The 25,280-nt window shown below is 38.5% G+C and overlaps 3 protein-coding genes and 1 long non-coding RNA gene across 4 annotated transcripts; 1 reads left to right on the top strand and 3 right to left on the bottom strand.

Annotated features, from left to right (window-relative positions):
* The first annotated feature begins 3,574 nt into the window (after positions 1-3,574).
* LOC137735241 (uncharacterized) lies at positions 3,575-6,561 on the top strand. Its single transcript, XM_068474652.1, has 6 exons — positions 3,575-4,598; positions 4,832-4,994; positions 5,111-5,287; positions 5,370-5,453; positions 5,630-5,711; positions 5,837-6,561. The coding sequence occupies exons 1-6, from the start codon at positions 4,270-4,272 to the stop codon at positions 6,277-6,279; spliced, it is 1,278 nt and encodes a 425-aa protein (XP_068330753.1). The 5' UTR covers positions 3,575-4,269; the 3' UTR covers positions 6,280-6,561.
* A 31-nt stretch (positions 6,562-6,592) lies between these two features.
* LOC137735243 (uncharacterized) lies at positions 6,593-7,400 on the bottom strand. Its single transcript, XR_011068623.1, has 2 exons — positions 6,969-7,400; positions 6,593-6,894 (listed from the first exon to the last, which is right to left on the bottom strand). It is a non-coding gene; the product is annotated as an uncharacterized lncRNA (long non-coding RNA).
* An 8,063-nt stretch (positions 7,401-15,463) lies between these two features.
* LOC137735647 (large ribosomal subunit protein P1-like) lies at positions 15,464-16,206 on the bottom strand. The gene is made up of 3 exons (XM_068475090.1): positions 16,101-16,206; positions 15,732-15,947; positions 15,464-15,613 (listed from the first exon to the last, which is right to left on the bottom strand). The coding sequence occupies exons 1-3, from the start codon at positions 16,167-16,169 to the stop codon at positions 15,560-15,562; spliced, it is 339 nt and encodes a 112-aa protein (XP_068331191.1). The 5' UTR covers positions 16,170-16,206; the 3' UTR covers positions 15,464-15,559.
* A 665-nt stretch (positions 16,207-16,871) lies between these two features.
* LOC137733753 (serine/arginine-rich splicing factor SR34A-like) lies at positions 16,872-22,056 on the bottom strand. Its single transcript, XM_068472933.1, has 12 exons — positions 19,995-22,056; positions 19,494-19,559; positions 19,295-19,369; positions 19,087-19,198; positions 18,915-18,961; positions 18,779-18,836; positions 18,558-18,607; positions 18,422-18,478; positions 18,098-18,177; positions 17,905-17,988; positions 17,760-17,808; positions 16,872-17,216 (listed from the first exon to the last, which is right to left on the bottom strand). The coding sequence occupies exons 1-12, from the start codon at positions 20,079-20,081 to the stop codon at positions 17,196-17,198; spliced, it is 786 nt and encodes a 261-aa protein (XP_068329034.1). The 5' UTR covers positions 20,082-22,056; the 3' UTR covers positions 16,872-17,195.
* Positions 22,057-25,280: the final 3,224 nt, after the last annotated feature.

The raw sequence follows: 25,280 nt of genomic DNA, 5'->3' as shown, positions 1-25,280 counted from the left end.
CATATAATCTGGCAGCCGGGAGTCACCTAACGTGACATGTACCGCTGCATATAGAGCTCCAATCTCAACTCAACATCTGAATCTGCACACAAGTCGGAGCCACCTAACGTGGTCTGTACGACAGGACTGGGTGTAATATATACGCTCTAGTGCTACGATCACGTGAAGACTATGCGAATAATCGCAGGTCACCTACGAGTCGGAACCACCTAATGTGGTCTGCACGACAAGGCTTGCACCTAACTTGGATCCAAGGTGAGCGTGTGGTGCTGGTGAACATACACGTGAAGGACTCTGCCCCTCTCTGGGCGGGAGCACTAACACCGGGGGTGCAGATTATGAGCTCTCTAAGCATTTCAAACTACTATTGTATAATAAACAGGAATGCATAACCACATGAATACCGCTTACCTGGCACTTACCTGTGCGTCCACAGCACCAAATACACATTTATATATATGTATGCCACTACTAATACATGCGATGATGCGTAAACAACATTCATATGATGCATGGCATAAAACAAATAACCTTTTCTATTCTATTTCTGGGAATTTAGATGTATATAGGTATATACGGAAAACAAAAGCCCACTCACTGATAATTAGAAGGGTCGTAGCCCCCCTGCCTCGAGTGTGTACGCTCGTCTTCGGAAAACGAATCACCTATACGCGACAAAGTTACGAAAACGTTAATTTAAAAGCACCTAAGCAACTTCTCGTAATAACTTCTCATACATTGCTCAAATTGGACAAATGAATATACCAACGTGACCTACACAACCTCAGGATCACACCCATATTTTTAGAAAAATTTTTGGACCACACACGCGCCCCCACGCGCCTCTCACGCGCGGCCACGTGCACTGCACACTGACGGTGTCAACAGACGCCGTCAGGAATATTCCGTCAACTAACGGAATATTCCGTTAAATCTAACCAGATTCCTTCCACTGCCGTTAGGAATATTCCGTTAGACTTAACGGAATATTCTCCTTTCTTCTCCGGCGAGCGACGGCGCCGGAAAACTGGGTAATTTTCAAACTAAGTTTTCTCCTTCGTTTTTCAACCATTTTTCACGATCTTTATACCAAAATGAAGCTTAGGACTAGTAGAACAACGTTAGACTAGTTTTAAGGCCTAAAAATTGCTAGATCATACCTGTCTTCAACTTCAAGAATCGGCCAACTTCGTACAGGACGATCCCGACGTCCAAATTCACCCAACGAACCACTGCGAGGCTCCTTGGGACCTCACAAACACATCTACAAGCTTAGAAATTCCAAAAACACACTAGTTTAGGTTTGCATGAACAGTGCAATAATCGGACCTCGTGATATCGACGTGAAAATGGTAGTTTCCTTACCTGAAAATGGCACCACTGGACTCCTCTCAGCTCCACGAACACGATGGTGGTCTTGGTTTCTCGATTGGTGAAGTATTGAGTAAGTTTGTGTGTATGTCCGTGTGTTGAAGAAGGAAGAAGAAGAGAGGAAATGGACTCGGGGAGAGAGAGAGAGAAAAAGAGAGAGAGACTGAGAGACAGAGTGACAGAAAGTGAGGAAAAGAGGGAGGGAATCCCGGAAAGTGATAGTGTGTGTGTGTGTGGGTGTGATCCAATACATTCCACACCACACCAACAACTAATAACGTGACAAAAACGATCTAGGGGTAAAATCGTAAATTCATACGTACGTTTTAATAAATCCTGGGACGGGATGTTACAAAAGACCTCGAGGAGTAGAGTGGAGCCCTTTAGACTTCCTAAAAACTCGTAACTTGTTCGCAACTCCTCGGGGAAAAACTGAGTCGAGTTGAGCCTTCCGAGTTTGACGTCCAAAACTCGGTCAAACCACGATCCAAGGGTACGGTTGTGTTCATGGTGGTGAGATGAGTTCGATGGTGTGGTTTTCAGGTCACGTTTGTAAGGTTTGGTGTCTGTTTGAGGGAGTTGTAGAGTGAGAGAGGTTTCGAGTTTGAGAGAGACAAGGAGAAGAGAGAGAGAGAAAAATGGTGCTTTCTAATTAGGTGAAGGGTTTGATGGTGATGATCTAATTGGTTGCTTTCAAATGAGGGGAAGCAATTGATTGGGCGGTAAGGAGGAATTCAAGGAAAAAGCAAAAGTTTGATTGGTGGTTTGTGTGAAGAAAGGGGGGACCGGATCCACCAATTAAGGAAGGGATGGATGGATTTTGTACAATTTTTAATGTACAAAATCTGCTTCCCTACAATGTTTCAAACACTGATAATTTGTACGCGTGTGTACAAAAATACCTATAACTAATGTACTTTAACGAATCGTAACTTTTTTGTTACAGATCCGATTCGAGTCTAACACGTGCTCACGCGTTCGTAACAACGAGTACTAATTTAGTACCAAACCAGGAAAATGAAACTGAAAGCTGAAAACCACGTCCACGTTAGATTCCACTTTTGTCCAAAAAGGGTAAAATTGTCAACTCACACCAACACAAAAAGAAATCACAGTGAAAAGTAGGGACGGGTCGTCACACTTACGCACATCATTTTTATCGAAATGGAAAGCCAATATCACAATAAACTCATTTCATATAAGTCTTTCTCCTAAAACTAACCAAATTCACATCTTATTAACTTGCACAAATTGGAAGCAAAATTGGTGGCAATGGATCGTCTCTTGTTCACTTGTTTATGTCTTACGTTTGTGTTAACCCACGTATTGATCAACACGCAAAATTATACAATAATAATAATAATTTAACACAATTGATTTGTATTTATTATATACACATCAGGTTATATATTCGTACTTCGAGCCGTATACTGTGTTGCGTTCGTAATTGCCACCCCAAATTTGATCATTTATAGTTTTATACCAACTACGATTCGCCTAACAAGAAGTTGATCACATGGCATATAATAAGTAGCCTAAATACTGGTTATACAACCCTACATACTTGGCATCAAATAATCAATCATTCACTACACAGTTAACAAACTTCACATCATATTTACTATTACAGACAAAAATATGAGAAGACAAGTGGCTGAGCGTCAACAGGACGGAGTTAGAAATTTCTTCTACAACTCAAAAATCAATTAAGAAAAATTTATTACAGTATAGCTTATACCAAGTATGATAATAGAGATGATTTCAAATGATGATGTATCACATTTCTAATGTTACAAAAATTTCAGTATAGTAGTGGAAAGTGGCAGAGTGATAAGAAAAATATTAATACATGATTACGCAGGAGAGAGGTTTTTCGATTTGAATGATAGAACAAAAGCACTTTTGCACATATAATAATTGATATGAAGTATATGCAGTATAAAGGTATGTTGGACATTAGATACCTATATTTTCTTTAAGAGAAAATTTGAGATATGTCCAATTTTATAGGTCACCTTTTGAAATAAATCCAATTTTTAGTGACTTTTGACTTTTGAAATAGATCCAATTTTTAGTTACTTTGAACCCATATCAAAAGACCATTTTCTTTAAAGATAATATATATATATATATATATATATATATTATAATTATAGTCGGCAACTTAACAAACTAATCACTTGAGTTGGGGCATATGCCCCCGTGAGCCTTCATTAGCTCCTTCCATGAGCGTGAATTCTAACAGTTTGCCCCCCAAAATCCAAAAAGAGTCAAACAAGATGATGCCGTCGCCACAACTTAAACAACAAGAACAAAATTTTAAAAGGGTTTAAGCCAACGTTAAATCCAAGAAAATTTGAAGAGCCGCTTGCAGTGGCAGGAAGGCAAAGATATGTGCTCGGAAATTCGTATGTAGAACGACGAACGTACGATTTTTGGAGTTTTTTTGTTGTGTTCTTTTTCCTTCTGATAATTCTTCTATTTTTTGCTGCTTCTATTTTTGTTTTTCCTCGTTTTTCTCCTGCAATTCTCAGTGTATGCCATTGAAACGACGCCGTCACATGAACCCTGAATTCCTCCTTCCCGCCTCTCAATAACTTTCCCTGATTTTCCACCTACTGTTTTCTGATATCTCCTTCTGGGGTTGATCTTTTTCTTCCAAAGTTTCAAGCTTTATGCATTTTTTTTGGTTTATATCTATCGGCAGCAAAAAACCAACTCGATAAAATCTTTCAAAAAAGTATGCAGCTTTCTGTTTAGTTTCTTTTTCTCTGGTATTTCTTCTTGGTGGGGTTTCCTAGGTTTCGTAGGTTGTTGTTGTTATGTATGGATTTTATGGAGGCTTTGTCTAGATTGTCCTAGGTATTGGAGAGAGTGGAAACACCAACAGATACTACAATGGAGGTCGCAGGTTTGGATTTGATGGTGCTTCTGGGTATTTCGATGGCATTTTTTATTGGAGTTTTGATCGGATGGTCGTGGAAACCAAAGTGGGCATTCTCTGGCAATGACAAGGACAAACTAGGCTGCCCTGTGCCTAAAGCTTTTGATTTTTCGCAGCCTTCTTCGCCGCCCCGGTCCCCTTTAAAGGGGTTTTCGTCAGCTCCATGCTTGAATTGTTTTGAGTCATTGGTTTCCCAAGGTTGTGAAGCTTGCTGCATGGGTAAGGGAATTCAGAAAACTACTTCTGTATCGCCTCCGGCTACCGAATTCGATGAGGGCAGCAGGTACTTGGTATTTGTCAGAACATACTTTTGTTACCATGCTATTACAATTGTTTGTTATTACTTTTACTGTTGGGCGTCTTTGATGTCTTGTAGACGTTTTGATGTACGGTTGAAGTTTATCTGATAAATATCGTTTACTATAAAAAAAGGAAAATGGTGTTGAAGTTTCTAGTCTTGATTGGATAGATTTTGTATGAGGTGAAAATACTCACTAATTGAATGTACTTATCCAGCACATCGCAGCTGAATGACGAGAAGCCGAAAGTAGTGACTGAGGAGGATTTAGAGGTTTTATCCGAGCTTGTAGATATGAAAGATGGAGGTCCTCCATGGATACAGATGATGGATCGCTCCACCCCAACTATGACCTACCAAGGCTGGCGTAGGGATCCAAAGGTAATGGTTTTCCCTTAGCTTTTGCTTTCTTGGCCAACCGCTTTGTTGAGCTCTTTGATTTTACCATTCAGTTTTCACAATGGTTTGTTGTATTCTTCTTGTTGGAGATTCGATAGGTCGGTCCTCCTCAATATCGTAGCAGAACTGTCTATGAGGATGCAACGCCGGAATTAGTGAGGGACTTCTTCTGGGATGACGAGTTTCGACTAAGGTGGGATGACATGCTTAGTTATGCGAAAACCATAGAAGAATGCCCGACCACAGGAACCATGGTGACGCAGTGGATTAAGAAGGTAAGGCTTCCCTTTTGTATGTTCTAACTGGTTGATTCTCCCTTGCATATTCTTTATCTCTGCAATGCCTTCCGTTCTGCAGTTCCCGTTTTTCTGTAAAGACAGAGAATACATCATAGGTCGTCGAATTTGGGAATCTGGGAGGTTGTATTATTGCGTGACAAAGGTAAGCGGAGTGGATTTTTTTTTTTTTAATTCATCGATGCACTCTTGTTACACTTCCTTTGATGACACATTGTTTGTACACCGGATATAAATTGACAAATCGAACTAAAAGATAGCAGCACTTTCTCAATTTTTGTTTGATGAAATATAAGAAGCTTTCTGTCTTTCATGTTTCAGGGAGTGCCCTATGCTTCTGTTCCAAGACATGACAAGCAAGTACGCGTAGATCTGTACTTCTCAAGTTGGTGCATTCAAGCAGGTAAGTTCTGCCAATCTTTGATCTGTTTTCATCAAGATAATATGTTTATATTCGGCTTGTGACTATGTTAGAGTCGATAGAGCTGTTCAATCTGTAATAAAGTGACATTTTTAGTACATGACCAGTGGAATCAAGAAGGGCTGACGGCCAGCTGACTGCGTGTGAGGTTATATTCTTACATTACGAAGATATGGGACTCCCATGGGAAATTGTAAAACTTGGATTACGAAAAGGGATGTGGGATACAGTCAAGAAGATTGAGGCTGGCTTACGCGCCTACCAGAAGGAAAGAGCAGCAGGATCACCACTTTCCCGGCCAGCCTTTATGGCTCAGATCAACACGAAAATACATCCCGGGTACCTGAAATCCTCAGGAGCCACAGAAGACTCATCACAAACTGAGGTCGTGATTGCATCCAAGAAGCCTGCGGGTAGGCACATACCCAAGCTCTTAATACTTGTGGGGACAATAATCATTGCTTGCACTCTTACTAGGGGACACCTAGGCAGAAAGCTTGCGAAGGTAGGAAAGAAATTGGAAACAAAGAGTGATCGAGATTCAAGTTGATCCTAACCAAGAACATTGGCTGGTATTTGGTAAATGATCCTGAATAAAACCTTTTACCTATTGTTCAACGGGAAAGAAACAATGAAAGATTGCTTTTCGGTTGAATAAACAATGTAACTGTTACGTTTGAGTTGTATCCAGAAAACAGAGATATTTTGTTGTACATAAACTTAACAGATTGTTTTGAAGTTTCCAGCAGGCTGCTGAATTTAGGGAGTTCAGCATGTGTATCTTAGATGATGAGGAGATATAATAATACCTAGCTATTGCTCTTGATTTCTTTTTCTTTGATATTGCAAGAAAATTTAAAATATTGGAAGATAAGTAGATCGATCATATTTTATATTGGATGAAATATGTACAGAGGGAAGATATAGCAAGAGCTGAAGGATTCAGTCATGTGTCGCTACGATTCGTTAAGTAAATTAAGAGCCTGAAGGAGCAGATAATCATGCTTTCGCACAGGGTTTAGGGGTGCTAACGACCGACCAAGGTTTCAAAGGAGTCTAATCCGTCAAATTGGGGTGCCAATTTTGGCATCTGAGTGGCGTTCACCTTGGCCTTCGCTTTTGCTACAACATCTTGGATGGTTGCTCGAATCCCAGCTCCGAGTTCCTGCTTCAAGAACTTTCAAATATCAGCTGGCGAAAGCATCAGTAACGGAAATATTAGTAGAGAGGTGGACTAACCTTTGGTTGGTAATGGTTTTTGTCGAGGAAATATATCCCGGTTGCGGCAGCAACTAGAAAAGGCATCGACACATACACAGCCATTGCAGCCTGAGAAGAAATAATTGCTCTTTAGGTGTTGGTGGATCGGTGATGATAAATTTTTGGGTAAATATGTATAGGTTTTAAGTGTGAATAGAGAGAGAAAAGGTGACGAAAGAGAGGCGGGAGAGAGAGTAAAGCGAAGGAATGCGAGATGCCTTGGTGGTCAGGACAAGTAAAGATTGTTGTCAAAAGAATGGAAGGTGGGGAAAATATAAAAGAAGCTGTGAAAGAGGGTAAAGTGAGGAAAAAGTAAAGACCCAATGTCATGATCAATATTCACTAGTAGGTAATTCCAACCAACAAGGTTCTCACCCTTGAAAGGGTCGAGGAGAAGGGGAACGTCTATTGTACGTAATTTTACTTTTACTTTGCAAAGAGACTGTAATCATGATTCGAACCCCATGACCTTTCAGTCAACAAAAGAGTAACCATTTCGTTGTACCAAAGAGGAAACTATTCACTAGTGATCTACATAAATAATTCTACTTCTGGTTCCATATAAATATACATGTAATTAATGAACGGCTTGTTTCAAAATTGTTTTTATATGACTGAATGCGCTTTTAGAGAAAATGTTTTCAAAATCAATCCTTAACAAAAATGCAAGTTAATCATAAAATATCACTTGAAGTGTTTCCTGCAAAAAACACATAACTGGTGTTTTTGGAACGAAAAATATCTTCACTAAAAACGCTCATTCATTTAAAATCTTCCAAAATTAACTAACCCTGACTTAACGTAATGATCCGATTCGATTAATCTGATTCTTGATGAGGTTAGCTTTTGGAGTGTTACATGGGTTAAAGTAGAAGAGTCGGTGACCCCGCCACTATCGTACGTGCCGCCGACCACTTCCAAATCCACATGCATCCGATTCTTTCCATGGTCTAAGCAACTTTGGACTTGCAGACTTTAATTAATTCATTAAACTTTCAAAATTATGATTTTAATAATATTACGTTGGCAATTTTGTAGTGCATACATTGATTAATCATTACGTTACAAACGATGATTACAACTTTTCTTGTGCAAAGCTACAACAACAAGACAACCTGCACAGACAGCGACAGATTTGATTTGGATTTAGTAAGGAAGAACGGTTTCGAAACAGTGCACCCCATCAAGTTCCGGCGCGAACCTCGGTAGTGTTAACGGCATCATCCTCCGCTGCCGTCCTTGCTGCTGCTTCTGCAGCTGTGCTTGTTTGCCACCGGGCTCTGCCGCCGCCGCTGAATTATTGCAAGTATCTTCCTCGGCCTTGGGCTTCCCGTCCTTGGAGAAGCTCCATCCCAGCTTCTGAATCGTATCCAAGGACATCATCGTACGTCGCTGTCACCTTGAACAACAAAATCTACGGCCCTGATCTGATTCTTGACTTATTTGAAGCAAAGAAACGAGTAGAATCGGGTACTTAAAGGTATCAGGGAAGGGAGAGCAGAAGAGAGAGAGCCGACAAGAAGGTTGGTGGGAATTAGGAGGACGTTTGGTACAAGTTGCCACGTGCATGGCTCAAATCGCATTTGTTCGGTCTAACATGTTGTGGTTACACACAATGAAGTTGTGTCTATCTCAGGATTCTCTCCCTCTCCTAATCTTTTTCTCCTCCCCTTCCCTCCTAATTTAAGTCATATCTACATCTTATATTGAATTTTTATAGACAAAAAGTAATGTGTGAAAAGAGGGGAGGAAGGGAGAGACTACTCCATCTATGTGCGTATCTAAAAGAAGTTTTGGAACAGTGCAAGGATGATGTCGTGTCCAAATTCTAGTGACTTCTGGATGAGAGTCGTACGTACCAGAAATGCTAACCACATATTATTATTTATTAAGAGTAATGCTAGAAAATTAAATTTGTAAACTAAATTTGCAAACTAAATGACATGTCATGAATAAGAAATAAACACGTTAATTAACAGTTAAGCAATAATTCAATCATCAATTTTTATGTTATTTAATTTACAAAATTTAGTCTCCCTAATATGTGTTATCCATGATCATGACCATTAACCACTTCACCGCATTTCTATCCCCACGCCACGTGATCATATCAATCAATGATGATGACACGAATCTAAATTATGAATAATCTACCTCAAGGTTGGTTTGGGGTTGTTCAATTTTTTAAAAAGCAGATTCTTAAAAAAATTAGAGCTAAAATTGTGTTTGGCAAAAGATTTTTTTTTTCTTTCAAAATCATGAGTTTAGCAAAAAACAGAAGCAGCTCTAATCATGCTTCTCAAAAAAGTGCTTTTTTATATAAGGTGGGTAAACAGTAATCTTTAATGAAACTTTCATATTGATATAATACCCCGTCTATTGCTAAATATTACCAAACACTTACTTGCATAGCAATCCCAAACTAGCCCTTAGATTTATGACATATCAACAACATCGGTCCAACTATATTTTAAGACTATGAGATTCTCAAACTCTATTTTCTCCATCATAAGAAGGTACAATTATCTACTTAACACTACAATTTACTGATATTTTCTTCGCTTGTACGGGGGGAAATCTTAGATTTTTTTAACATGGCATGTTTCTCGCATTCAACAAACCAATGGCCACTCGCTCCACAATAATCACAATCCTTCAAAACAGTCTTCACCACGCACACCAAAGTGGCTACCAACACCGCCGCCACATTCCGTACAAATAAGGTCGTAGCTAGAGCCAACGCTAGCGCCCTGGGTACGGGCAGTCGCAATCGAAGTAGCGGGCACAACATCAGCAACCGGAAATCATCCCTTGACAAAGTTGGGCAGCGGCTATTATGCTCTCTTGCTGAGAAAAGCAAACGAGGAAGATGTCGAAAATTCGAAATTCATTTGCAAGGAGGCAACAACGTACTGTTGAATAAGTGGCCAAGTGGCCATACATTAGATTAAACAAACCAAAGGTGGGAAACACATTCCTTGTTTTGGGGAGGAAAATGGGAAAAGTTGTTTTGTTGTCTTCAACCCGTGAATGTTGGTTCAAAAAGGAGAAGAGAGGTTGCTTTTGAAATAGAAATAAGGGAGAGTTGCAGAGAAAAAGGGAGAGTTGCAGAGAGCCTAAAACAGAAGAAGAAAGTTGTTGCTTCAATTGGTTAGTAATCATCCACCAAAGTAGTTGTTGTTGTAATAGCTTTGAGCTATATGTATAGAGAAGAAATTATTCATTATATTTCTTTCTCTATTTGTTTCTTTGGTGTGTGAGAGCTATTGGGTGTATTGGGCTTTTGGGTTGTGAGATTGCCAACACTTTGTAAACTCCCATTTGGTTGATAGTGGATTATTGGGTGAGCTCCTACTGCTCCGAGGACGTACTCCAGTTACACTGACTGTGGAGGAACCTCGTTAAAATCTTGGTGTCTTTTATATTTTGTTCTTGCATTTCCATTTGATAAATTTCTTGTGGGCTAGCTTGAGTTGGTTCCAAAAGATTTTGGTGCTTTCTTAGCACAACAATTGGTATCAGAGCACTGGTTGCTCTTGGGTACTGTCTAATTGCCAAAAATGTCAGACGGGCAAGATGAGAATCCTTTTGGAAGCAGCTCCGGGTTTGCAAGAACTACGGTGCAAAATGCAAAGTTCGAAGTGGAAAAGTTTGATGGCACAAACAACTTCGGGATGTGGCAATGTGAGGTTAAAGATGTGTTGGCTCAACAAGATCTTCTTGCCGCCTTGGGAGAGAAGCCTGAAGATATGTCGAAACTGGAATGGGAGAAATTAAATTTGTGGGCTTGCTCTTCAATTCGGTTGTGCCTTGCAAAAACTCAGAAGTATTTTGTGATGCGGGAGACTTTGGCAAGTGTGTTGTGGCAAAAATTGGAAGACAAGTATATGACGAAGAGTGCAGAGAACCGGCTACACTTGAAGAAAAAGCTCTACCGCTTCCAATACAAAGAAGGTACAAAAATGATTAGACACCTTGATGCTTTTAATAAGTTGATTGCCGACTTGTTAAATTTAGATGAGGATATTAAGGATGAAGATAAGGCCTTAATATTGTTGAATTCCTTGCCGGACTCTTATGAGCATTTTGTTACCACTATTATGCATGGTAAAGAAACTGTGAAATTTGAAGATGTGTCAAATGCCTTGATGAATTATGAAATGAGGCATAGAGATAAAAATCATGATAGTACCTCTGAAGCTTTATTTGTTAGAGGTAGATCATCGGAGAGGAGATCCTCTTCTAGCAGGAAAAAATCACAGTCTCGACCTAGAGGAAACTCTAAAGGTAGAAAACCTTTGGAAAGGGATGAATGTGCCTTTTGTCGTAATAAGGGTCATTGGAAGAAAGATTGTCCTAGATTGAAGACCAAAGGCAAAGAAAGTTCTGAAGCTAATATTGCTGAGGTTGAAACAGATTTTTCTGATTTTGCTTTAACCACTTCCTCATCATTTGATTGTGCTACTAAGTGGGTGTTGGATACGGGTTGTACTCATCATATGACTCCTCACAAGGATTGGTTTTCAAGCTTGAAAGAGTTTGATGGCGGTGTTGTGTTCATGGGAGATGACAATCCTTGCACAACAAAAGGGATTGGTACAGTTCGTTTGAAGTTGCATGATGGCATGGTTAAAGAGTTGACAGGTGTTCGGTATGTACCGAATTTGAAGAAAAATCTTATTTCTTTGGGAACTTTGGAAGCCAAGGGCTTCAGGTTTCATTCAGATGGGCAGACATTGAAGGTGACTTATGGTGCACTTGTTGTGATGAAAGCTCCTCGAAGTGGCCATTTGTATTTATTGCAAGGAAGCACTGTGACAGGTGAAGCATCTGTAGTCTCAGAAAATATGGGCACATCCGATTCTGATACTACTAGACTGTGGCATATGAGATTAGGCCATGCCGGTGAGAAAGCTCTACAAGGGCTTGTGAAACAAGGTCTTCTAAAAGGTGCCACGACTTGTAAGCTTGATTTCTGTGAGCATTGTGTCTTGGGGAAGCAAACTAGAGTGAAGTTTGGTACTGCTGTACATCAGACGAAGGGCATTCTTGATTATGTGCATTCGGATGTTTGGGGTCCTACAAAGACTCCCTCTTTGAGTGGTAGACATTGGTTTGTGACCTTTGTTGATGATTATTCAAGAAGGTCTTGGGTTTACACTATGAAGCACAAGAGTGAGGTGTTGAGCATTTTCTTGGGTTGGAAGAAAATGGTTGAGAACCAGACTGGGAGAAAGATTAAGATTTTGAGATCGGATAATGGTGGTGAATACACATCCGACCCTTTCTTTAAAGTTTGCAAAGAGGAAGGGATTGTGAGACATTTTAGTGTCCGGGGAACTCCACAACAAAATGGAGTTGCAGAAAGATTGAATCGAACCTTGCTTGAGAAGGTTAGATGCATGTTGTCTCAGTCGGGTTTGAGCAAGTCGTTTTGGGCAGAGGCAGTTACTTATGCATGTCACATCATCAACCGATTACCCTCAGCTGCTGTTCAGGGTAAGACGCCAATGGAGGTATGGTTTGGAAAACCCTCTTCTGATTATGACTATATTCGTATTTTTGGTTCACCTGCTTATTTTCATGTAACTGAAAATAAACTTGATCCTAGAGCCAAAAAGGCTATCTTTCTTGGTTTTAGTAGTGGTGTCAAAGGTTACAGGTTATGGTGCCCGGAGATGAAGAAACTTGTAATCAGCAGAGATGTGACATTTGATGAAGAAAATATGTTCAGAGACTCTGAAAAGAATGTGAAAGATGTCCAACAGGTGGAGCTTGAAAAAGTTGCCTCTAGTACTTCAAATCCTATTTCCACTGATGTCGAAGCCACTACAAGTGAAGAAGTGGAAGACCATGAGGATGTTGAAGAAGTTGAACTTGAAGATTCTATTCAAGTTGAAGAGCAAGTTTCACCTCAAGAGTTTATTGCTAAGAACAGAGGAAAGAGAAATATTACCAAGCCAGCTCGGTATAGTGACTATGTTGCTTTTGCTCTTCCTATTATCACTGATGAGATTCCATCCAATTTTGAGGAAGCCATTGAGAGTGAGGAAAAGAAGAAATGGTGCAATGCCATGGGTGATGAGATGAATTCTCTCTTGAAGAACAAGACTTGGGAGTTAGCTAAATTGCCTAAGGGTAAGAAAGCTATTGGTTGCAAATGGGTGTATGCCAAGAAGGAAGATGCTGATGAGAAAAGCAATGTGAGATTCAAAGCAAGATTAGTTGCTAAAGGGTATGCACAAAAGGAGGGCATTGACTACAACGAAATATTTTCTCCAGTTGTGAAGCACTCCTCAATTCGCATTATGTTAGCTCTTGTTGCACAATATGATCTTGAGCTTGTGCAACTCGATGTGAAGACGGCTTTCCTACATGGTGATTTGAATGAAGAGATCTATATGTGTCAACCGGATGGGTATAAAGTGAAAGGGAAAGAAAATTTGTTTTGCAAGTTGAAGAAATCACTTTATGGCTTGAAGCAATCTCCAAGACAATGGTATTTGAGGTTTGATAAATTTATGAGAGGCCAAAATTATTCTAGAAGTCAATATGATCATTGTGTGTACTTCAAGAAGTTGCAAGATGGGTCTTTCATTTATTTATTGATATATGTTGATGATATGTTGATTGCCTCAAAGAATGTCGAAGAGATTGAGAAATTGAAGAAGCAAATGAAGAATGAGTTCGAGATGAAGGATCTTGGTGAAGCAAAGAAGATCCTTGGCATGGAGATCACTAGAGACAGAGAAAAAGGTTTGGTATGCTTGAATCAAAGACAATACCTTGAGAAGTTGATTCGGAAGTTTGGAGTTCATGATTCAACCAAACCGGTTAGTACCCCTTTGGCTCCTCATTTTAAATTAAGTTCTCTACAGTGTCCTAAAACTGATAAAGAGAAGCTGCAAATGAAAGATATACCATATGCAAATTTGGTTGGTAGTTTGATGTATGCAATGGTATGCTCTAGACCGGATATTGCTCATGCAGTTGGCATGGTGAGTCGATATATGCATAATCCAGGTAAAGAGCATTGGCAAGCAGCTAAATGGATATTGAGATATCTCCATGGTACTCGAGACGTTGGTTTATGCTTTGAGAGAGATGACTCTGGTATTGGTCATTTTGCAGTTGGTTATGTTGATTCAGATTATGCAGGTGATCTGGATGGAAGGAAGTCTACTACAGGCTATGTGTTTACTATGGCTAAAGGGCCAGTTTGTTGGAGGTCCATTTTGCAGTCGTCTGTTGCTTTGTCTACTACAGAGGCTGAATATATGGCAGTTGCTGAAGCTATAAAGGAGGCCATTTGGATACATGGGCTGATTAGAGATTTGGGGGTTGATCAGAAGCAGGTGGAGGTGCATTGTGATAGTCAGAGTGCCATTTATTTGGCTAAGTATCAGGTTCATCATGCGAGGACCAAGCACATAGATGTGCGTTATCACTTTGTTCGTGAAGTTGTTGGTGAAGGAGAAATCATTCTCCAGAAGATTCCAACTAAAGACAACCCCGCTGATATGTTGACTAAGGTTGTTGGTGTAGCCAAGTTTGTTCATTGCTTGAACTTGGCTCACATTTTGCCTATATAAAGAAGGCGTTGAGCAGTAGGAGTTTTGGAGAATTGGCTCGGCATGAGTTGTTCTCTTGCTAGTGTTTGGGAGTGATTTCTTGTGTCAATTGTGTTGGTTGGCTTATCATGGCGTTTTTGGAACTTGGCCAAGGTGGAGATTGTTGAATAAGTGGCCAAGTGGCCATACATTAGATTAAACAAACCAAAGGTGGGAAACACATTCCTTGTTTTGGGGAGGAAAATGGGAAAAGTTGTTTTGTTGTCTTCAACCCGTGAATGTTGGTTCAAAAAGGAGAAGAGAGGTTGCTTTTGAAATAGAAATAAGGGAGAGTTGCAGAGAAAAAGGGAGAGTTGCAGAGAGCCTAAAACAGAAGAAGAAAGTTGTTGCTTCAATTGGTTAGTAATCATCCACCAAAGTAGTTGTTGTTGTAATAGCTTTGAGCTATATGTATAGAGAAGAAATTATTCATTATATTTCTTTCTCTATTTGTTTCTTTGGTGTGTGAGAGCTATTGGGTGTATTGGGCTTTTGGGTTGTGAGATTGCCAACACTTTGTAAACTCCCATTTGGTTGATAGTGGATTATTGGGTGAGCTCCTACTGCTCCGAGGACGTACTCCAGTTACACTGACTGTGGAGGAACCTCGTTAAAATCTTGGTGTCTTTTATATTTTGTTCTTGCATTTCCATTTGATAAATTTCTTGTGGGCTAGCTTGAGTTGGTTCCAAAAGATTTTGGTGCTATCCTAGCACAACACGTACAACGTCATGTTTATGTTGCAGGCTTTTCAAGGAGTTTCTGGAAAACTTGAACGTTCTCAATTAATGTACGTCAATGTAGCTCTTTCGCGATCAGGCAAATAAAACCGCAAAGGAAATCAACTCCGAGAACAAACACTTTGGATAAGAATTTTTCTCAGTTTCAAACTAAAATTTGGAATAGAATTGTTCATGGAATTGCCTAAAGTAAAAAAGAACGCAACAGTTAAGACAATCTCTAATCGAACAAGCTGAATACCATTTCATCATCGCGCTCTTCCTCGGCTTCTTCCTGCAAATACAGAACCGGAGAACTTAGATAACAAGATCAATGTAACATCAAACTCGAATTCAAAGGTAGCATGCAGGTTAGATTCTGGATAAAATCTAAGCGGAGACGAAATTCTCACCTTCTTCTCCTCGACTGCAGGAACAGCGGCGCTGGTAGCACCACCTGCACCAGCAGCAGAAGGGGGCACGGCTACTGGAGGTGAACCACCGGTTGCGCAAGCATTCAAAAAAAGGTCCTCGAGGTTCCTCTTTTCTGCGAGCTTGGCAAAGAGGCCAGGCCAGCATGACTCCACCGACACATTAGCAGATTTCACCAAGGCGCCGATCTTCTCAGCCTATTTAAATCCAGCGTAAAACAAATTTATAAACGAAAGAAACTCGAAAACCTACGTCCTAAGTAAAATATAAACTGCACAAATAAATATATAGATAAAATTATAAGGTGTATATATATTCGTAAAAAGGAAGAAATGAGGAGCAGTACTTACAGTGATCGAGACGCCATCGTCCTGAAGGATCATGGCGGCGTAGGAGCAAGCAAGCTCGGCGGTCGACATTGTATCGAAAGATTGGGTGGCACAACGCACAAGCAAAGGAAACCATGGAGGAAACTAGGGTTTGGGAAATGGGGTTTTGTATAGGAATTTATCACGGTTTTTTAAATAATTATGTACCACGGCAATTGTCAACAGGCCCAATTTTCTTTTTACTTTCTTTGGGGGCACAATTTTTACGTAATAATGCAGTCAGGTAATCAGATGCGATATAAGTGTTTTAGTCGGTAAATTTAATTTTCACAATTGATTAAATCTTTTATTTTTAATCAATCATTCAATATTTTCACAATTGATTAAATCTTTTATTTTTAATCAATCATTCAATATTACGTAGTACTTCAGAAATACTTCCAATAATCAAGATAATTAGTTAATTAGCTGTGTTTTGAAACTGCTTTTGAAGGAGCCAAAAGCGCTTTCTAACAAGTGTTTCTTATAAACACATGTAATAGGCATAAAGCTCAAGAGCTTAAAAGCATTTGCACCAACAGGGGTACCAGGTTCAAATTCACCTTCCCACTGTCGCTCGAATAAAAAAATCCGTAAAAAGCACGTATTTACTATGTAACCACCCGTATAATGTAACTTTTTTCTCCTCTAGATGTCCCGAGTTTGAATTCCATCTTCCCGTATTAAAACACAAAAAAGCATGCAACCATCGATAAAGCATAAGTAAATAGCAACCGGGTTGCGAGTCCAAAATGGTAAGAGCTTAAAAGGTACATGTAGCATCACAACCTCCATAACCAATAGATCTTTGTTTTGCTTTGGGCGCACACAATCAAAACAACCAAGCAACAGAAAATCTGACGACATAACCTTGGGGAAGATGTCCCGAAACAGACCAAAGTATTCTCGACAACATTACGCTTCCATTAAATGTAAAATCACTAAGCATTATAAAAACCACATACTGGCCACAATAAGGACAACTAAGGTTCTTAAACGTGACATTTTCAACAAGTCGGACGTAACAAATCCTCGCATCTAACACCAAGGAAGCCGTGAAGATGACTTGCCAGAGAATCAGGCACTACCCGACCGCGCCTGAAAACAGATCAAGTTCAAAGTAAGCATCAAGGATATCACATAAATGTTGCCATGTCTCAATAATGCGGCAAGCTTTCAAATTCATAAAGCTTGATAAAAGCATAAACGATTTTTCTTTTATTTATCATTTTTTCCATTTCTCTATGCACTTTGCTTCCAACTAGCTGTTGGTGTGGCGTATTTCTTTAACATTTGCTTCCATGGGTCTGAGTGCATCTCGCACCAACAGCTAGTTGCTCTAGGTCATTCTGTGAATCCTATTATCCTATCCCCAACCAAAAATATCCTCCAAAAATCTGCTTATGTTTTTCAGATTACGTGCAAGTTTTTAAATATCGCCTTTCTATGTTATGTGCCACCAATAGCTAGTTGCTCCAGGTCATTTCTAAAAATTCTATTATCCTACGGTCCTACCCCGAACCAAAAATATCCTGCAAAATCTGCTTTTGTTTTTCGGATTACACTTTCAAGTTTATAAATATCGCCTTCCTATGTTATGTGCCAGACAAACTAGTTTTATCAGAGCAAGATTCCACTTACCGGACGAGGTGATTCTGACCTTGACCTTGACCTTGATATTGATCTTGGCCTGCAATAATATAGACATGCATTAAATATCATAAACAAAAACAAGAATTAAAGGACCAGAACCACCTAACGGAAAATGTATAACAAAGCCAAATACCTGGAAGATTTAACAGGAGATGGAGACCTAGATCTTGATACTGATCTTGATACCGATTTTGATACAGATCGCTCCAACGACTTGCTGCATAATACAGAATAACTCCCAAGATGTGGCACACATGGAAGCAAGAAAAACAGAGAAAAATAATGATAAAAGATAATAAATAAAAGAACTGGGACGGCTCCAGTACCTCCGATTCCTTCTTACACTCCGGCTTCTGCTACGACTTCTACTGCGGCTCCTTGAGGGGCTCCTATCGTAATATTTAACCTGTTCAGTTGATGCACAAACAACATGACAATGTTCTTACAGTGCAACTATGTCCAGCTGTCAGCATCATTAGTGTAATGCTTAGGCACATAAACTACTCTAGACCTCTCAAAAGACTTATTCCAGGATTACAAAGAAATATATTTGACACAAAAATCATGGATTTACGATAGTCTAGGAAGTATAGAAACAGCTATCCCAAAGAGAGGATATATAAGAAAACTTCCATAAACATAAAAGTTACCCGAATATGAGTTCTTGCCCAAGGATTTTTAAATTCAGTGTCATCAAGCTTCCGGATCTGAAAAGGAAAGAGAAAAACCAAGTGAATTAGCGTTCAGCTTAATGGCAGGTAAAGGTCCTGTATTTCAACAACTCACAGCATATTTCATGTCATCAGAATTGGTATAATCAACTAAGCCATAAGTCCCTGCATACAAACAACAATACCATTTGGTGAGAAGATACAAATTTCAAAGCATATCAATTCAGGACCAAGATCAGCTGCATGGTAATCAGAGCTTAAGTAATGTCCATCTTTGATAAAGTAATATGCTCTTAGGACTGTAGACATTTTATTCTCTGATCCTTAAATCTATACCTTCACTGTCACGAGAAACCTCAGCAAAACACACATCACCAGCTCTACGCATATGATCCTGAAATCAACAACCAGTTAGGACACCAATATTGCAGACATTATTTGAAAACAAAATTGTGACTAAGAGTTTCCACACCTTCAAGTCTTGCCAAGAGGCAGAAGAAGGGAGGTTACGAACAATAACTGGACAAAGTGAAATTATGGGTCAAGCAATAAACAACAATTAAGAAAAATATAACTGAACGTTACTTGGACAATTGCAAAGCATGATTAACTCATTTAGAAATGTACTATCCTAGAAAACACACCTCGATACTCAGAATGACGTGAAACGCCAAACCGACCCCCACCACTGCCTCGGTCATATCCACTACGACGATCACTTGAAGATGGTCCCCTACCACCATGGGCAAGTTCAACCTATATTGAGATTAAAGGAGACATCAATAAATGAAGCAACCAAAGACATGAAAGAACAAACATATTGTTTTAGTAAGCCTAGGGATCTTTTAGTACCCTTAAACGGCAACCATCAAAGTTATACCCATCACGCCCTCTTATTGCATCTTCTGCATCCTGAGAACTTTCAAACTAAAAACCAAACACACGCAGAGATTACTAGCAATCATATAACAGGTGGTGACCAACCACACACAGAGTAATCCATAAGAGAACCAACCGGGTCCAAATGCATGCATCAAACCATTATAAGTACCTCAACAAACGAATAACATGGAGGACGTGGTGGAATCTTCAGTTCAATATCCACTATGCGGCCATACTGCAAGAGTAAATCCATTTTAGAATGATTTACTACCTTAAGCATTCCTCACCACAAACAAAACAAAAATACTATCATATAACATCTTTTCTATAGGAAGCATTAGAAAGATATGTGTTTTATATTGTTCTATATTATAACACTATTATCAATTAACGACTTTTTACATCAACGAATCAGATGAATAGCACAAGAATATGATGAAAATAAAGTGCAAGAACTAAACTATTTTTTTAATTTTCAACAAAAACTGATACTGCATATCATAAATATACATTGAGCAACGTGTTGTTAAGTACATTAAGCATGGAAGTCACTGAATGTACTTTCATATGCATCAGAAACTGGAAATAATTCAAAACACCATGATGAAATGCACTGGTAATGCTAAAATACAAAAAAGAAGCAAAATTCTATGGAAAATTTCATGCAAACCTTGTAGAATAGATCTTCAACCTCCCATTCTTTTATATCTGAGGGAAGGTTGCCAACATAGATTGTGCGAGAAAATCGACCACTCATTTTTGACACCAGAAGATTCCGGCTCAAAACTTTTTACTGCATTAAAAAAAACAATTCCGATAAATGTTTTGTCCAACAATTTGAAAATAGAATAACACTACAACTTCAGTGTCCAATTATCATCTGCATACACTCTGTCGACAATATCAAAAGAAAAACAAAACCAAACTATGAAGCAAACCAAGAGAGCAATCCTTGAGGTGAGCCGTGCTCCACAAGCTCCATTGCTCATTTGCTCCAAAAGTGCTCCAAAGCATTATTTATATTGAAATAAAATTGGATCCTCTCCAGAATTTTAGCAGATGTATAGATCTTCTGAGAGTGAGCAAGAATCTCCCATAATAAAAATAATACCCATAAGTCCAAAATGATTTCTCCCACTCCCTCTCTATATCCCTATGTACGATTGCAAAGCTCATATTTGTCCAAGCGCTTGCCATCTATCATAAAGAAAGCATCTGTGTTATGAGATCAGGCAAGATTGACATATATTTATGAATTTACCTTACTCAGCCCTCTTTAACAAAATTGAAAAACGAAAAAAATGAAAACCCTGGAAAATTAATTCATATCCCTTAGTTAACTCACTTTCACTAACTCTTGCAGAGTTGCATAAATATATACCATATCCAGGGTAGGGAATCGAGATATGAGTCTCTAGGCTCACGTAATTGATAAATCATATAACTACATTCTGAATTTTATCATGGAAAAGCTTGTGAAATGGTGCACTTTCCAAGCTTCATGGATTCTGTTTCTTAACCCAACTTCTCATTAAATTACATGTAGGACATGAAAAGGGTGTAAAATTCTTCCAGTGTAACCAAAGAAAATTTACAAGCTGTACTAGTTGAAGCAATAATAGGGAAGTCCATCATCCTGATTGATGCTCCAATCTGAAAAATTCAAAACAATACATAACCCTGGGAAAGGCAAGAAAGATATAATATTGCATTGCATGCATGGGAATAAGTGAATAAGATGAAACTCATTAATCAAACAATAACACTTTACCTAGAAATGTAAAGAACCCTGCTTGGTAGAAGTTCCCTAAATCTATCACCCATATTTGCTGAACCTACAAGGTATTTGTCTAATATCTACTCCCACAATTACTGTCTGAGACCAGTAAATGAGGCGACGATATGAACAATATCTCCTTCCACCTCACATCCAAGTGTCCTCGGGATAAACACCAACCCAGCACTGAACCCCTTGTCCTAGTCTTATGTTTGGTAAGCCATGATAAAGTAACCTTGATAAAGCAAAAGCTATTCAATATTTCCAAAATAATCTATGGGTTGACCACTTATATAATTACATGTAAAAAAAACAAAATGAAGTCACTTCGGAACAGTACAGCAACATTGGTAACAGAAATCATAAATACTTTTTTGATGTCTTTCAATATCAAAGACAAAAGAAAGAGTCCAGGAGGTAAATACCAATTGTAAATCGAGATTCCTACATATCAAAAACCCACTTACAACAGCAATCAAGTTTCAAACTTTACTATACTTTACTCCATGACAGGTATTGTATGCAATAGTCAGAGAAACATATCCACAAAATGATATCAAATTCAAAACCCATAAATAATCAAAGATTCAAAACCTATTGGTCGCAGAAAACATAAAACACAATTGCGCACGGTTTCAACAAACAAGACATGAATCGAACCAATGAACAATGACAGCGCCTACGAAACCCTAGACATACAGTATAATTAATCCCACAAAACCCCCAAATTAAAAACCCTAATTGCACTAATGCGAACAGAAAGAAATAGATGGGGAAACATGACGAGTATCAAACCGGGAATTGATTGGAGAGCTTGAGAGCTGGCGAGCGTGCGAAGTAGCCGAAGAGCTTGAGATGTGATCACTAGGGTTCCGCTTTCGCTGCGTCGAGAAACGAGATGGAGAAAATTGGGCTTATACAGTAAACTGCAAGAGAGAGAAAAACTGAGGTCGATTTTCTGATTTAGTTGGTCGGTGTGGTAATCAAGTAATTAGGGAAGTATATTGGGCCTGATATCAACTTTCGGCTTTTGGCCTGATATCAAAATTATAATGTTGGCCCTAATTTCAGGATCAACTTGCAAGTGACCCTTACAATGGTGGAAAAGTATTGAACCCTTATATGACGGAGTGAGTTTAAATCCCGTTGGTGGCTAGTCTAATATCTATTCTAATAAAATTCATCGTTTGAAGAAAAACAATTTAAAGATCAACTTGGGTGAAGGACCTTGGGCCTTAAAATGAGATAAATTGTGTGACCCAAGACTAAGATCCAGTTTGAAATGCTTATCTGATAAGCACTTGCTAAAAGCACTTCACCGGATTAAAGCATGTTTACCAACTCAAAATGGTGAATTTCATGAATCGGAGAAGTAAAAAATATGAAAGGTAATGAATTATAAAGTAATTTTGGGTTAGGGATTCGGACTTAAATTTTTTAATGCATGGATAAATACTCTTAATCATTTGAACCAGAAACATTTTCTCAAATTTTCAAGTATTAAATTACTTATGGCTAAGAATCTCGCATACTTTTTTACCTTGTGTGTTATGCAACAAAAATGGAAAATCAAAATAATTTCAATCGTGGAAGTAAAAAAAAATGAAATTCATGTTTACAGACTCAAAGATGAATTTCATGAATCGGAGAAGTAAAAAAATGGGAAGGATAATGAATTAGAAAGTAATCCTAGTTAGGAATTCGAGCGTAAGACTTTGAATGTTGTAAATATTCTTAATCATTTGGGTTACAAATTTTTTTTCAAAATTTTCAAGTATTAAATTACTTATGAAAAGAAACTCGCACACTTTTTTATTTTGCGTGTTACGCAACAAAAATTGAAAATCAAATTAATTTCAATTGTGTCAACAAATGTAAGGAAAATCATATGAATTGTTTCGGTACCCAAGTCAAATAAGTAACACGTGAAAACTAATGTCATTTTTTTTTCTAATAAAGGGGATCAGTTGGTAACTTCGTCACGGTAGTCTACCATTCCAGAGAGACCGGAAAGACTCATAGAGGTTTTCAACATCCCCTTGCCCACCATCGTGTGATTCAACGATGCCAAAAATTGAACTCAAGACGTGTCGTGTGAAATACGAACCTGAATTTGTCCCCAATTACCGAGTCATCGTTGAAAACTAATGTCATTTTGTACTTATCCTTATTGACTAAATATAACATTACATCCCTTATTTTGCTTCCTCTTCTTTTTTCTTATTCTTCTGGTCCCCTTGGGAACGTTTTTCAAAGTTTTTGACTTGCAATGTTTTTTCCCCGCTCATTAATCTGTTTGTTAACTAAAGTTAACCATATAAGAAGTCTTGGTTGTCAAGATAGTCTATTTTTTATCAAGACTATCCACATTCCACGTACCTTGTGTGTTGGTTCTAAATTATCAGCTTACAAGTTGATCCATCCAACGTGTTCGATTTAAATGGGAGAGGGAGGACATTTAAATAATTCAATATATCGTTAATGTAAAACGACGAGTTTTAACGCAATAAAAATGTTGTTCTTTTGTCATCGAAATGTCATATTCGAGTCAGAAAAATAGTCTCTTTATAAAATAAAGATAAGATTGCATACGATAAATTATCTCCCGACCCTCACAAAGCAGATAACCGTATTAACTTTGAATCACCCTTTTATTATATATTAACGTAAGCTTAATTAACTTAAACGGATTGGCCTCATGAGGAATACTTTTGACCTGCATGCATATCACCGTACGCGGAATGTTGAATAATTTCATCCCAACACAGACAAAATCGACCTACATAGACCATACATATGAAAATATTACTGTATAGAGAAATTTTATAGTATGTATCGGTGTAGGGTATAAACCGAAATCACTAGTTGCACGTCTAACTATTTATTTATTCATAGTATGTCTAAGTCAAAGTATAGCATAAATTTTGCTATATAAATCATTTTTTTAATATGCACCAACGTATAGCATACATTGGAATTCTTAGTCGATTGGATCCTTAGTTGTTGCATTCTTAATTGCACATATAATATTTCATTCTTCCAGTACGTCGTCTCTTGTAACATAGTAGAATTTTCGCTATTTATTAGAATTTTCTAGCGTGTACTATACACCGAAATCTTGAGCATTGTTTACATATTTTCAAACCAAACAGTTCCTTTCCATGAATCATTTTTACACGGATTCACTATGATAATGCTATTCACACATTATTTTCACTTCCTACTCATCATTATTAATTTTTTATCATTAATTTTGTTCAAAGGTTTCTTACTCCCGCGCCTGCCATCGCCAGGCTCGTGTTAGAATACAAAGATAGTGGTATAATGACAAAGCCCAACAATGGAAGCTTGGGACGAAGATGGAATCACACTGTGTAGGATTTGAACCTACGACGTCGGATTTTGGAGACCCATGTTCTACCGGACTGAATATTTATTTGATCCATAGCAAAAAATTGAAATGAATGTGTAAGAAGTAAAAATAGATGCGTAGATAGACCTCTCATTAACCTTTACAATAGTGTTCAGAGTATCAAATTTACCCCTATCTTTTACTTGTAGTGCAAACTGAGTTCGAAAATAACCGAGAGTTGGGACTGAGTGCGAGGAAAAGTGACCCCCTTGTTTACATATTTTTCGGTAACAACAAATTACAACCCCTTTTATTTACATTTTGATGTTTTGCTTTGATGGTGCAATGCAGAAGCCATGCGTGAAACTATCGGAATCTTTGTTCCATTTTAAGCACACTGTTGCTAGAGAAGCCACCTGACCAGCCCACTTTCAGTTGTTGTCTATTAGCCTCAAACTGCATGCATTGGGAAATTGCAATATGCTGGCTAAACCCAAGAAGGATCCCCAGATAGAAGTTGAGATTCTCTTTTGATTTCTGTGTTCGGAGTAATTGAATTCAAAAATTCAGACTGCTTAATCTAAATTATGCAATCTTCATTAGCCCATCTCACTAACTCATCTCACGGAAAATGAAATCTTTCAACGACCTAGATCTCTCTCTTAAACGGCTCGAATTTCTGACTCCAGCTGCTCCAGACACAGAGATCCGAAAAGGATTTCAACTCCTTAGCTAGTTGCTGAATTAATTTTCTAGTAGTTTAATAGTCCACTGCTAATTAGTTCACCACTGATGTTGTTTTAAACTAAATCACTTGCTATACCAAA

The sequence above is a fragment of the Pyrus communis genome, chromosome 5, assembly GCF_963583255.1.
Source record: "Pyrus communis chromosome 5, drPyrComm1.1, whole genome shotgun sequence".
NCBI lineage: Eukaryota > Viridiplantae > Streptophyta > Magnoliopsida > Rosales > Rosaceae > Pyrus > Pyrus communis.
Note: the sequence above shows the minus strand (reverse complement) of the source record. Positions and strands in the feature narration are given on the sequence as shown.

Bases quoted from the DNA above. Each gene is read 5' to 3' on its own strand.
- LOC137735647 (XM_068475090.1), bottom strand. From the start codon at position 16,169: ATGTCGACCGCCGAGCTTGCTTGCTCCTACGCCGCCATGATCCTTCAG. The intron at 15,948-16,100 runs GTAAGTACTGCT...GGATTTAAATAG, and splicing joins ACGATGGCGTCTCGATCACT to GCTGAGAAGATCGGCGCCTT. The intron at 15,614-15,731 runs GTGAGAATTTCG...CTGTATTTGCAG, and splicing joins CTGCAGTCGAGGAGAAGAAG to GAAGAAGCCGAGGAAGAGCG.
- LOC137733753 (XM_068472933.1), bottom strand. From the start codon at position 20,081: ATGAGTGGTCGATTTTCTCGCACAATCTATGTTGGCAACCTTCCCTCA. The intron at 18,837-18,914 runs GTGTGGAAACTC...TGTTGATTTCAG, and splicing joins CCTCTTGGCAAGACTTGAAG to GATCATATGCGTAGAGCTGG. The intron at 18,178-18,421 runs GTAACTTTTATG...TCAACTGAACAG, and splicing joins GGGCAAGAACTCATATTCGG to GTTAAATATTACGATAGGAG.
- LOC137735241 (XM_068474652.1), top strand. From the start codon at position 4,270: ATGGAGGTCGCAGGTTTGGATTTGATGGTGCTTCTGGGTATTTCGATG. The intron at 5,288-5,369 runs GTAAGGCTTCCC...TCCGTTCTGCAG, and splicing joins TGACGCAGTGGATTAAGAAG to TTCCCGTTTTTCTGTAAAGA. The intron at 5,454-5,629 runs GTAAGCGGAGTG...TTCATGTTTCAG, and splicing joins TGTATTATTGCGTGACAAAG to GGAGTGCCCTATGCTTCTGT.